The following is a 13,071-nucleotide window of genomic DNA, read 5'->3' on the forward strand; positions in this document are numbered from 1 at the left end:
CCTCTCGGTCGTGGCCACGCCCCCTGGTGGCGCACGCGCAGTTCCCCCTGGCTTGGCCGCGCTCCCCGCGCCGGAGCCGCAACCGGGCCCGAGGCGGGGAAAGCTCCGGGACCCCCGAGGGGGAACAGAGACCCCCCGGGACCTTTGCGGACCCCCCCGAGGGGGTCCGGGACCCCCCGGGAGCTCCCGGGCGCCCTCAGAGCCCGCTCAGACGCCCCCGGGTTCCCGGATGTCGGACTCGGGGCAAAGCCCCGCCCCCGTCGCGCGCAGGCGCTGCTGGAACCGCGAGAAGGAGCCGGAAGGAGGCGGGGCCGAGAGACGGGTGGGCGGGGCTCGGGTGTGAGGGCGGGGTTTGGAATGATTGACAGCTGTAGGTGTGGGAGAGGGTGTGGCTTTTTTCTTAGGGCGGGGCCTGCGCGGTGAGGGGGCGTGTCTGGATCTTGGGGGCGTGGTCTGAGCCAGGGGCATGACCCTGCTGACCCCGTTTCCCCCCGCAGGAGGTGGGGGAGGAGCCCCCAGGGCTCCCCCAGAAGACCCCGATCATCCTGGCGAAGCCCCCTGGAGAACGGGTGAGCTGGGGGCACTGGGGGGCACTGGGGGGCACTGGGAGGGAGTCACACCCTCTGATGTCACCTTTTTTTTTCGGTGGGCGTGTCCACAGCAGGCTCCACCCACCCAGAAGGCAGGACCACTGCAGGCCCCACCCCCTCCTGCACCGGCCCCGCCCATCGTGCTGATGAAGGCGAGGGGAGAGGAGGGGCGGGGCCTCCCTGGGGGTGGAGCTCCCCAGGGGGAGGGGCCGGCACAGGCCCCACCCCCTGAGAGGGAGGGGCCCCGCCCCACCCAACCCATGTACCAACTGCACGGGAGGGGCCTCCCCCCGCCAGGGGCACCCGACCGTGAGTGGGGGGCTTAAAATGGGGGAGGGGCTGGAGTATGTAAATGAGGGTGGGCTCGGTTGTGGGCAAGGCTGGTTCTTTGGGGCGGGGCTCAGGGGAGTGGGGTTGGAGGGGGTGGAGTTAAAGGCTGTGGGTGTGGTTAAAGAGTTGGGGGCGTGGTTTGTGTTCTGGGCGGGATTACAGAGAGGGTGGGGCTGGAGGGGCGTGGTTAAATGTGATGGGTGTTGCCAGATGTTTGTGGGCGTGGTTTAGGGTTGTGGGAGGGGACTGAGCTCAAGGGGGTTGGACAGCAGGAGGGGGCGGGGTTAAGGATTTGGAGGTGTGGGCGGGGCCAGACTTAAGTGGGCAGGGCTAAACCTGGGACTGGTATCAACAAGGGGGTCGGATAATGGGAGTAGGAGGGGCTTGGGGGTTGTGGGCGTGTCCCCCAAAATGGGGTGTGGTCCCTTGGCGGGCACGGCCCCACCTGTCTGGCCCTGCCCCCTCCCAGCGGCCCAGGCCCAGGCCCGGCTGGCGGCGCCCGAGAAGATGAAAACCAGTATCAAACTGGTGGACGAGCAGATGAACTGGTGCGACAGCGCCCTCGAGGTGGGGGGCAACAGGGGGTCCTGCGGAGGTGGGGGGCGGAAGTTGAGGGAGGTTGGGGGGCCCTGGGGGCGTTGGGGGGGCTTTTGTGGGGTCACAGGGAGGTCCCAGGGCCTTCCCAGTGACTCCTAGTGCTCCCAGTTCCTCATGGAGCACACGGATGTGCTGGGGGGAATCTGGGGTGTCCCAGAGCCCTCCCAGTGACTCCCAGTGCTCCCAGTTCCTCATGGAGCAGACGGACGTGCTGGTGGTCGGGGCCCTGGGGCTGCAGGGGACAGGCAAGTCCACGGTGCTGTCACTGCTGGCCGGGAACCAGCCCGAGGAGGACCCGCGGTACTGGGGGCACTGGGAGGGACTGGGAGGGGGTCTCACCCATCCCTGGGGTCTCACCCATCCACCCTCACTGGTGCCCCCCCCAGGTCGTTCGTGTTCCGGCCGCAGCCCCCGAGCTGCGGGAACGGGGCGGGGCCCAGACTGGGGGCATCGACCTGTTCGTCACCCAGGAGCGGGTGCTGTTCCTGGACACGCAGGTAATTAGCGCTAATTAACCGATTACCGTGATTCCCGTCCCTCATTACCATACAGGGGGGCGTGGTCTCTCCCACTGACCACACCCCTCTTGGCCCCGCCCCCAGCCCATCCTCAGCCCCGCCCACCTGGACCACCTGATCAACAACGACCGGAAGTTGCCGCCAGAGTTCGCGCTGCCGCACGCGTACGTGGAGACGCAGGTGAGGGGGCGGGGCACAGGGGAGGGTGGGAGGGGCCTGGCATGCTAATGAGGTGGCGGGATGCTAATTGAGCTCATGAACATTCGCCAGTCGCTGCAGATCGCCGCCTTCCTGTTCACCGTGTGCCACGTGGTGCTGCTGGTGCAGGACTGGTTCACCGACCTGGGGCTCTACAGGTGGGGACCCCAAACCCACCCAAAACCCACCCAAAACTCACCTAAAACCTGACCAATAACCGACCCAATAACTGACCCCAGACTGACCCCAAAACACCCCCAAACTGCCCCGTTCCCACCCAGGTTCCTGCAGACGGCGGAGATGGTGAAGCCCCCGACGCCCTCCCCAAGCCACGACTCGAGCGGGGCCGGGGCTGAGGAGCCCTCGGAGTATTATCCACACCTGGGTGAGTCCTGGGGATCTGCCCCATGGATCCTGACCCACAGATCTGCCCCATGGATCCTGCCCCATGGATCCTGAGCCACAGATCTGCCCCATGGATCCTGCCCCTTGGCTCCCGCCCCATGGATCTGACCCTTGGATCCTGACCCCACAACCACCCCCAAACCCCCTCCCCAGCCCCACAACCCCAGTTCCAGCCCCATTTTCCCCAGTTCCAGTCCCATTTTTCCCAGTTCCAGCCCCACAAGCCCCCTTTTTTCCCCAGTGTTTGTGCAGACTCGGGCCCCCCCCGACTGTTTCTCCCCCGCCGCCTGGGGCAGATGCAGCAAGTTTTGGGGCGACTCATGGCCCACTCACGCCTCAAGTACCGGGGTAGGAGGGAGCTGGGCATCCTGGGGGGGGTTGGGGGGTGTTGGAGGGGCTTTGGGAGGGTTTTGAGGGGTCTGGGGGGGTTAGAGGGTTCTGGAGTTTTTTGCAGGGGTTTGAGGGGGTCCACAGGGGTTTTTGAGGGTCCCAGGGGGGACTCTTGGGAGTCCCTGAGGGGGTTTTGGGGTCACTGAGGTGGTTTTTTGGGGGGGGTTGGTGTCCCCCAGGGTCCCTGTCGATGCGGGAGCTGCTCCCGGGGGGTTTGGGGGCCCCCCCAGGCCCCCCCGAGGCCGAGGTGAACCTGTTCCTGCTGCCCCCTCTGGAGGACGAGGGCGACGACCCCCCCCTGCGGGCAGGTACGGACCAGTATGGACCAGTATGGAGCAGAGATCCCCCCAAACCCCTCCCAGTCCACCCCAGTACCCCCACAGAAAGCCATAACGTCATCCCAGTGCCCCCCAGTTCTCCTCCCAGTGCTCCCAGTAACCCCAGCGTGTCCCCCCAGGTGGAGGGGGGGCTCTGTTCCCAGCCCTGCCGCCGTTCCGGGGCCGGGGGGGGCTCGGGGGGCTCCTGGCCCGGCTCCGGGGGAGAGTCCTGGCGGCGGCGCGGTCCCAGTTATCCCACAGCCTGCTCACCGAGCGCAACTGGTCAGACTGGGGGGGCTGGGGAGGGCTGGGAGGGACTGGGAGGCACTGGAAGGGACTGGAATATACTGGGAGAGAGGTTTGGGAGGCACTGGGGTGAACTGGGAGGCACTGGGAAGGAGTGGAGGGGGCTTAGGGCAACTGGGAGGGACTGGGAGGTACTGGGAGGGGGGTTTGAGAGACACTGAGGTGAACTGAGGAAGAACTGAGAGGGACTGGGAGGGGTATTGGGGCAACTGGGAGGAACTGGAAAGGTGTATGTGACCAGTTCTGGTCTTTACTCGTCCGTACTGGTCTGTACTGGTGCAGGTTCCACTATGCTGCCCGGATTTGGGATGGAGTGAAGAAATCATCGGCACTGGCCGAGTACGGGCGGTTACTGGGCTGAACTGGGCTGGACTGGGAGGCACTGGGAGGGGGATCAGGGCATCAATAAACCGCCTGGAAACCCCCAAAATGCCTCGTTCGTGTCTTAATTACTTATCCCTCAATTACCCCCAAACCCTTAATTATCCCAAATTAGCCCCCCAACCGCCCCTTCCGCCCTTTCCCCTCACGGCTTCGCGCCTCAAAAAAGGGCGCGAAAAAAACGGCGCGAAAAAAAAGGGCGGGAACCCCGCCAGCCTTGGAGGACCAGAGTGGCCTGGGCCGGTCCTCCAGCGCATGCGCAGTAACCGAGAGAAGGTGCCGCTACCATAGAGTCTGGGGGGCGTAAGCGCAGAGCGGCTCCATAAGGGGGTCCTGAGGCGGTTTCCGGTGAATGGCGGCGAAGGGGACGATGCCCGAAATCCCCTTCACGAGGGTCGTGTCCGTGTCCAGCGAGGACCCGGTGGGGTCTGGGGGGCTTTGGGGGACCGGGGGGACTATGGAGGTCTCGCGCTGACCCTTCCCGCGTGTCCCCGCAGCGGCACCCGGCGCAGAACCTGCTGGACCCCGATGGCGGGGGGAAATGGAGGGGGGCGGCGGCCGGGGAGAAACAGCTCAGCGTGGTGCTGGAGGTGACTGGGGGCACTGGGAGGGACTGGGGGTTCTCCCGGCGGGTCTCCCGGGGGTCTCACCGTGGTCTGTCCCCCAGCTCGGAGAGTCCCGCCCCATCCACTCCCTGCACATCGGGAATGACGGAGCCGCTTTCGTGGAGGTGCTCGGGGGGTCCTCGGCCGGGGGGGACTTCCAGGTGAGTCCTGAGCACACCTGGGGCACCTGAACCTCACCTGGGGCTCCTGAGCCTCACCTGTAACCCCTGACCCTTCCCTGCCCTCCCGTGTCTCACCTACTCCCCTCCTCAGCCCTGCTGTCTCACCTGTCCCTGTCTCACCTGTGCAGGTGCTGCTCCTCAGCCCTGCTGTCTCACCTGTCCCTGTCTCACCTGTGCAGGTGCTGCTCCCCTCCTCAGCCCTGCTGTCTCACCTGTTCCTGTCTCACCTGTCCCTGTCTCACCTGTGCAGGTGCTGCTCCCCTCCTCAGCCCTGCTGTCTCACCTGTTCCTGTCTCACCTGTGCAGGTGCTGCTCCCCTCCTCAGCCCTGCTGTCTCACCTGTCCCTGTCTCACCTGTGCAGGTGCTGCTCCCCTCCTCAGCCCTGCTGTCTCACCTGTCCCTGTCTCACCTGTGCAGGTGCTGCTCCCCTCCTCAGCCCTGATGTCCCCCAGCGAGAGCCGGGCAGGGACGGGGCCCAGGCGGGTTCGGCTCTTTGGACCCGAACACCTGGTGGGGGCCAAACACACCTGGGACCGGCTGAAGGTGGTGCTGAGCCAGCCCTACTGCCAGGTGAGACACACCTGGGGGGTAAAACACACCTGGGGGGGTAAAACACAGCGGGGGGGGGGTCAAACTCACCTGTGTCCTTCCCCAGGTTCGCCCCTTTGGTCTCTCCTTCATCCGGGTTTTCTCAGTCCCTGAGGAAAACGAGGCCCCACCTGAGACATCTGTGAGTGAACCCAAAGTGACCCCCCAAAATCCACCCCCAGCCTCCCAAAATCCCTCCCAGACACCTCAAACTGCCCCCCTAAATCCTCCCCAAATCTTCCCCAGCCCCTAAATTGCCCCCTAGACACCCTCCCAACCCCCCCGGGGCGATTTTGGGCGTCTGTGGGGGGGGGATTTCGGGACAGCTGGGGTGGGAGTTGGGGTCTGGATTGGATTTTTGGGGGTAGTTTGGGTGTTGGGGGTATCTGGGAAGGCATTTTGAGGGTCCAGGTGTGATTTTGGGGTCCCAATCCCTCCTGTGCCCCCCCAGGTTCGGCGCTTGGGCCCCTTCGTGCTCCGGGGGGAGGGTGGGGAGCCCCTCCGTCCCGGGCCCTGTTCTACCAGCGCCCCTCCTCCACCACAGGTAACCTCCCTACATCCCCAAACCCCCTGGGACCCCCAGGACCCCCTGACCCCTCCCTTGTCCCCCAGACCCTCCTAAGGACCCCCAAAGGACCCCCGGCTCCACTACGCCTGTCGCCACCCTCCAGGTAAGGACTTCCCCCACCAAAAACCCCCCTGAGGGGACCCCCAAGCTCAGGGGGGGCTGAAAATCCCCCCAACCCCACCCTGGGACCCCTGTGAACTCCTCTGGAACCCCCAAACTCAGGGGGGACCCTCCAATTCTTATAAAATCTCTCTCTAGGCCAGCGCAGGTTCCGCCCCCAAGGTAAGGATCTCCCCGAAAAAACCCCCCTGAAGGGACCCCCAACTCTGGGGAGGCTGAAAATCCCCCCCAAGCCCTCTCTGGGACCCCCCAAACCCATTCTGGGACCCCCAAACTCAGGGGGGATCCTCCAGTTCTTCCAAAATCTCCCTTCAGGCCAGCACAGGCTCCGCCCCCAAGGTAAGGACCCCCCCAAAAAAAACCCCTGAGGGGACCCCCAAACTCGGGGGGAAGAGGGTGTTGAAAGTCCCCCCAACCTCACCTTGGGACCCCCAAACTCATGGGGGATCCTCCAATTCTTCCAAAATCTCTCTCCAGGCCAGTGCAGGCTCCGCCCCCAAGGTAAAGACATCCTCCCCCCAAAAAAACCCCAAGGGGACCCCCAAACCCATGGGGGGTTGAAAACCCCCCCCCAAACCCACCCTGAGACCCCCCCGGGACCCTCAAACTTCTCCTGAATCTCCTTCCAGGCTGGTGCAAGCTCCGCCCCAAGGTAAGGACCCCCAACCTCCCCTGAGGAGACCTCTAAACTCAGGGGGCTGAAAACCCCCCAGGACCCCCCTAGGCCACCCTGGGACCCTCAACTCTTCCTAAATATCCTTCTAGGCCAGTACAGGCTCCTCCCCTAAGGTAAGGACCCCCAAACCCCCCTGAGGGGACCCCCAAAAACAGGGGGACCCCCAGACCCCACCCGAACCCCCCTAATGCCTGTGGGGACCCCCAGAACCCTCCCTGGGGACTCCCAAACACTTCCAGGCCCCCTAACCCACCCCCTTTCTCTCCCGCAGCCCCCAAGCGCGCCGCCCTCCCAGCACCAACGGCACCACCCCCACAAACAGCCCAAGCCCCCGGTCCCCCGGGCCTCGGGGACCCCCAGGCCCCCCAAGCCCCCCAGAGCCCCGGGGTCCCGTGCTGGGGGTGGTGCTGGTGCTGAGCGGGTTCCAGAACCCCCTGAGGGGCCAGATCCGCGCGGCCGCCGTGGCCTTGGGGGCCCAGTACCGGCCCGACTGGACCCCCGACAGCACCCACCTGGTGTAAGGGACCCCCGACCCCCAGCCCCTCCCGCCGCCCAGGTGACCCCCTGACCCCGCCCCTCCCCCACGCAGGTGCGCCTTCCCCAGGACCCCCAAGGCCGCCCAGGCCCGGCAGCTCGGGGGGGTCGTGGTGGGGCCCGACTGGATCTGGGACTGCCAGAGGGAGCAGAGGAGGCTGCCCTGCGGCCCGTAAGGGAACACCTGGGGACACACCTGGGGACACCTGGGGACACCTGGGGACAGGGACACACAGGGGGGGACACACCTGGGGACACCTGGGGACACACCTGGGGGGACGCACCTGGGGGGACACCTGGGGACACCTGGGGGGACACCTGGGGACACCTGGGGGGACACCTGGGGACACCTGGGGACAGGGACACACCTGGGGACAGGGACACGTGGGGGGACACCTGGGGTACACCTGGGGACAGGGACACACCTGGGGACAGGGACACGTGGGGGGACACACCTGGGGATATCTGGGGGGACACCTGGGGACAGGGACACACATGGGAACACACCTGGGGACACCTGGGGGGACACCTGGGGACAGGGACACAAATGTGGGGACACACCTGGGGACACCTGGGGACAGGGACACACCTGGGGACAGGGACACATGGGGGGACACACTTGGGGACACTTGGGGACAGGGACACACCTGGGGACAGGGACACATGGGGGGACACACCTGTATCTGGTGGGGATGCCCCCACACCTGGGTACTTGGACATGAGGGATAAAGGGGTGGGTGGAGAGGAGGGGGAGAGGTTGTGGATGCTTGGGAGGGGTAAAATGAGGACACACCCACAATGGGCGTGGTCTCCCTGCCCCTCCCTCCTCAGGTACCTCCTGGACGGCTCCGCCTCCTCGGGCAGTGAGGAGGAGGAGTCTGAGGATGCCCCGCCCCCTCCACGGCCCCGTCCATCCCCCAACGCAAAAAAGGGGGCGGGGGCACCTCCTGCTCCTCCCCCACCCGCCACAGCCCCGGCCACGCCCCCTGAGTCGAGTGACAGCGACAACCAATCAGAGGAGTGAGTTTATTTGGGGGGCTTGGGGAGGGGTGGGGTCGGAATTGCCACACCCACCTGACCCCTCCCCCACCCCAGGGACGACCCCTACGGAGGCTCCACCGAGGAGAACAGCGAGGAGGAGGAGGGGCCCGAGGAGTCCATCCCCCCCCTGCCTGGTGGGTACCCCTCCCCCACCCCTGGCACCCCAACGGGACCCCCACATTTCTGACTCCCCCTTCCCCCCACAGACTTTTTTGAGGACAAAACCTTCTTCCTGCACGGGGAGTTCCCGGAGGGGGAGGGCCGGCGGCTGAGACGGCTCGTGATCGCCTTCGGAGGGTCAGACTGGGGGCACTGGGGGACTGGGAAGGGTTTAGGGGTCACTGGGAGGGAATTGGAGGAGTCTGTTGGTGTTATACTGGTTTGTACTGATGTGGGGAGTTCATAGGGGTCCGTGTGGGTCAGTACTGGTCTGTACTGGTCCATACTGGTCCGCCCTGCTCCACACAGCACCCTGTCCCCCTCCCTGGATGACTCGGTGACCCACGTGGTGACAGCGCAGGACTGGGACCCCGCCCTCGAGGAGGTGGGGCCTGGGGGGACCTTGGGGTGGGTGGGGCCTTCCAGGAGGTGGGTGTGGCCACTGGGTGGGGGTGGGGCCTCTCCCCTTGGCCCTACCCCTAACCTTTGGCTCCGCCCTCAGGCACTGGAGCTCCGCCCCTCGCTGACCTTCGTGCGCCCCCATTGGCTGGAGCTGTGCGGGGAGCGGCAGCGCCCCCTGCCGGCCGCGCCCTTCGCCGTCGGACCCCGCGCGTGACGTCATCAGGGTGACGTTGTCACAGCTCCTCCCCCACTTTACACCCTCCCCCACGCCCTATTCCAAGCGGAATTAAACTGATTTTGGGTAAAATAATCTGGCGTTGGGTCAGTAGAATGTCACCCTTTTAAAGAGGGCCCCCCCCAAATGTTGCCCCTTTAACGAGGACCCCACCCAGATGTTACCCCTTTAAGGAGGACCCCCAATTTCAGACATTACTCCTTTAAGGAGAGCCCCCATTTCATGTGTTACCCCTTTAAGGAAGACCCTCAATTTCAGACATTGCTCCTTTAAGGAGAACCCCCATTTCATGTGTTGCCCTTTTAAGGGAGGGCCTCAATTTCAGACATTTCCTCTTTAAGGAGAGCCCCCATTCATGTGTTGCCCCTTTAAGGAGGTTGCAGTTCAGGCATTGCCCCTTTAATAACCATTGTCTCTGCAATCGCGACCCCTCCTCATGACGTTGCCCCTTTAAGGGCATTTCCCCTTTAAGCTTCCGCTGCTTTAGGCCCCTCCCCACCCAGCTCTTAAAGCGGCCGCTCCCCCTGGTGGGCCCCACCAGCCGCCATGTTGCTCCGCCGGGTCCCTGCCGCCGCTGTCGCGATAGGCCGTGGGCTCGCGACAGGGCCACGACAGAAGCGGCAGCTGCTGATGCGGCAGGTGGGGAGGGAGGGGGCTCAGGAATGGTGCTTTCTGAGGCGGGAGAACAGGGAGGGGGCTCAACTGGCCCGTTGGGTCAAGGAGGGGGCAAAGGTCAGGGGGCGCTACCTGGATACACTGGGGGGGGAGAGACGAGGGCTTTGAGGGGGTTTGTGTAGCTTTGGGGGCTCTGAGGGGGTTGAGGGGGGGCCAAAGGGGGTTCTGAGAGGGTTTGGGGGGCCTGAGGGGTCTGGGGGTTTATGGGGGGGTCCGAGGGATTTGGGGTGACCCCACTTTGGGGTGCAGCTGTTCGAGTCCTCCTCCTGCACCTACACCTACGTCCTGGCCGACGGGGCCTCGGGCGACGCCGTCATCATCGACCCCGTGCTGGAGACGGTGCCCCGGGACCTGCAGCTGCTGCGGGAGCTGCGGCTCAACCTCAGATACGCAGGTACGGCCACGCCCATGGAGACATGCCCTGGGACACACCCACAGGGACACGCCCATGGGGACACGCCCTGGGGCACGCCCATGGGGACACACCCTGGGGCACGCCCATGGGGACACACCCACAGGGACACACCCTGGGGCACACCCATGGGGACACGCCCACGGGGACACGCCCTGGGGCACGCCCATGGGGACACATCCACAGGGACACGCCCTGGGACACGCCCATGCCCTGGGGCACACCCATGGGGACACGCCCACGGGGACACGCCCATGGGGACACGCCCTGGGACACACCCACGGGGACACGCCCCTGGGGACACACCCACAAAGCCACGCCCTGTCCCCCCAGTGAACACCCACTGCCACACTGACCACGTGACGGGCTCGGGGTCCCTGGTCCGGGCCCTCGGCGGCCGCAGCGTCATCTCCAGGGCCAGCGGGGCCCGGGCGGACGTGCTGCTCAGCGACGGCGACGAGATCAGATTCGGGGACTTTGTGAGACCGGGAGGGGTCGGGGGGAAGGGGGTTGGTGTCACCCACTGGGGATGGGGATGGGGACACCCGTGGGGTGGCACAGGGAGTCGGTGTCACCCACTGGGGATGGGGACACCCGTGGGGGTGGCACAGGGGGTTTGGTGTCACCCACTGGGGATGGGGACACCCGTGGGGGTGGCACGGGGGGTCGGTGTCACCCACTGTGGATGGGGACACCCGTGGGGGTGGCACGGGGGTTGGTGTCACCCACTGTGGATGGGGACACCCGTGGGGGTGGCACGGGGGGTTGGTGTCACCCAATGTGGATGGGGACACCTGTAGGGGGGGCACAGGGGCACATCCAGGGCCGGCGGGGCCCGGGCGGACCCGCTGCTCGATGACGGGGGTTTGGGGTCCCCGGGGTGGGTTTAGGGGTCCCCCCAATGGGATATTTTGGCCCCCCCAGGCCCTGCGGGCGGTGGCCACCCCCGGCCACACCCCTGGCTGTGTCACCTTCGTGCTGGACGACGACTCGATGGCCTTCACGGGGGACGCGCTGCTGGTGCGGGGCTGCGGCAGGACCGACTTCCAGGGGGGTCCGAGCCGGGACTGGGAGGGGATGGGAGGGGATTGGGAGGGATTGGGAAGGACTGGGAGGGCTGGGACGGACTGGGAGAGGATGGGATGGACTGGGAGGGGATTGGGAGGGACTGGGAGGGATTGGGAAGAGATTGGGAGGGACTGGAGAGGGGCACTGGGAGGGACTGGGATGCGCCCAGAGCTGTTGTTTCCATGGTAACCGTTGCCATGGTAACAGGGCTGGGAGGGTGTTTTCCACCTCATTGCCACAGTTATAGGGATAAGCTGTTTGCTGCCCCGTTGCCATGGTGACAGTGTGGGGGGGTGATACCCCAGCCCCGTTGCCATGGTGACAGTGATGGGGGGGTGATGCCCCAGCCCCGTTGCCATGGTGACAGTGATGGGGGGGGTGATGCCCCAGTCCCGTTGCCATGGTGACAGTGATGGGGGGGGGTGATACCCCATCGCTGTTGCCATGGTGACAGTGATGGGGGGGGTGATACCCCATCCCTGTTGCCATGGTGACAGTTGCCCCCCCGTTCCCTGGCGCCCCCCACAGGCTGCCCCCGCACCCTGCACCGCTCGGTGCACGAGAGGATCTTCACCCTCCCCGAGAGCTGCAGGATCTACCCCGGCCACGACTACAGGGGTGGGGGCACTGCCACGGGCTGGGGGGGGTTTGGGGGCTGGGGAGCCAAGGGGCATTTGGGGCATCTTTAAAGGGGTGGGGGTAGTTTGGGGGGCTGGGGGTGAGCAGGGGGATAATGAGGGGCTGGGGGTTGTTGAAGGGGTTGGGGGCTGGGGAGGGGCAGGGCATATTCAGAGGGTCTTTGAGGGATGGGGGGTGAGGGTGTGGGTTTGAGTGCCTGTTGGCGTCAGGGAGGGTCCCCTGAGGGTCTGGGGGGCCTGGGGGTTGTGACCCCTCCCGTTCACCTCTGCCCTCCCCCCAAGGCCACACGATGTCCACGGTGGGGGAGGAGCGGCGGCTGAACCCCCGCCTGACGCTGAGCCCTGACGAGTTTGTGACGTTGATGGAGGGGCTGAACCTGCCCCGGCCCCGCCTCATCGGTGCGATCCCCCCTGCCCTGCCAGGGACCCCCCCTGTGATCCCCCCCGACCCTGGGACCCCCAGGACCCCCATAACCTGCCTTTTACCCCCAGACGTGGCTGTTCCCGCCAATCTCCGCTGCGGGATCCAGGATGAGCCGTAGCCCCGCCCCCTCGGGAATGGCCACGCCTACTGGGACTAAACCACGCCCACCCGGACAAAGCCACACCCTCGAGAAACGCCCCCCTCATTGTGGCCGGACCACGCCCTCCTCGTTGGCCCCGCCCCTCCTCCCAAAATAAACCAGTCCATCCAGAAGGAGATTGATGGGGGAGGGTCTGCGAGGGGCTTTGGGGTCAGGAGGGAGTGTTATGGGGTGGTGGGTGGGGGGAGATCTGAGACCCCGTAAAATGTGGGTTTTGGGGTCAGAGACCGCCCAAAACTCGATTTGAGACCCCCAAAAAGGAGGTCTGGGGGTCTCTGTGGCCCCTCCCTAAAAGGGGCACCCAATTCCCGCCTTCCCCCCCAAAATCGAAGCCCCCCCCAGTGGCAGCTCGTGCCCAATCCCATGAGGTGGGGGAGAGGGGCCCGGGGTGAGTTTTTGGGGGGGTGAAAGGGGTGGATGAGACCCCCAGGACCCCCCCGGGAGGACCCGGGACCCCCCCCCTTCCCCAGTTCATGGGGTGCGATTCCATCACGCGCCACACGAGGGCGCCCCTCTCCCCCATCCTGATTTTTTGGGGTCCTATTTTTGGG

The 13,071-nt window shown here is 65.7% G+C and overlaps 3 protein-coding genes across 3 annotated transcripts; all 3 read left to right on the top strand.

Moving 5' to 3' along the window:
* Nucleotides 1-48: 48 nt before the first annotated feature.
* On the top strand, nucleotides 49-4,080 carry SMG9 (SMG9 nonsense mediated mRNA decay factor). The gene is given in 15 exon segments (XM_050311000.1): nucleotides 49-322; nucleotides 498-569; nucleotides 662-899; nucleotides 1,390-1,487; nucleotides 1,705-1,817; nucleotides 1,904-1,929; nucleotides 1,932-2,014; nucleotides 2,120-2,215; nucleotides 2,306-2,391; nucleotides 2,515-2,618; nucleotides 2,880-2,912; nucleotides 2,915-2,986; nucleotides 3,208-3,336; nucleotides 3,486-3,627; nucleotides 3,934-4,080. Coding segments are annotated over 15 exon segments (1,464 nt in total). The 5' UTR covers nucleotides 49-229; the 3' UTR covers nucleotides 4,013-4,080.
* Nucleotides 4,081-4,343: 263 nt separating this feature from the next.
* On the top strand, nucleotides 4,344-9,261 carry XRCC1 (X-ray repair cross complementing 1). Its single transcript, XM_050311005.1, has 15 exons — nucleotides 4,344-4,453; nucleotides 4,530-4,622; nucleotides 4,700-4,798; nucleotides 5,238-5,390; nucleotides 5,476-5,550; nucleotides 5,860-5,952; nucleotides 6,021-6,079; nucleotides 6,235-6,258; nucleotides 7,044-7,289; nucleotides 7,362-7,478; nucleotides 8,138-8,326; nucleotides 8,402-8,481; nucleotides 8,554-8,644; nucleotides 8,816-8,891; nucleotides 9,009-9,261. The coding sequence occupies exons 1-15, from the start codon at nucleotides 4,385-4,387 to the stop codon at nucleotides 9,120-9,122; spliced, it is 1,578 nt and encodes a 525-aa protein (XP_050166962.1). The 5' UTR covers nucleotides 4,344-4,384; the 3' UTR covers nucleotides 9,123-9,261.
* Nucleotides 9,262-9,522: 261 nt separating this feature from the next.
* ETHE1 (ETHE1 persulfide dioxygenase) lies at nucleotides 9,523-12,549 on the top strand. Its single transcript, XM_050311018.1, has 7 exons — nucleotides 9,523-9,782; nucleotides 10,068-10,212; nucleotides 10,564-10,709; nucleotides 11,155-11,284; nucleotides 11,827-11,916; nucleotides 12,219-12,335; nucleotides 12,429-12,549. Exons 1-7 carry the CDS (start codon nucleotides 9,690-9,692, stop codon nucleotides 12,476-12,478), a joined length of 771 nt encoding a protein of 256 aa, XP_050166975.1. The 5' UTR covers nucleotides 9,523-9,689; the 3' UTR covers nucleotides 12,479-12,549.
* The last annotated feature ends 522 nt before the right edge of the window (nucleotides 12,550-13,071 follow it).

This window comes from Myiozetetes cayanensis, unplaced genomic scaffold, assembly GCF_022539395.1.
Source record: "Myiozetetes cayanensis isolate MyiCay16 unplaced genomic scaffold, myiCay2020 scf156, whole genome shotgun sequence".
In the NCBI taxonomy this organism is placed as follows: domain Eukaryota; kingdom Metazoa; phylum Chordata; class Aves; order Passeriformes; family Tyrannidae; genus Myiozetetes; species Myiozetetes cayanensis.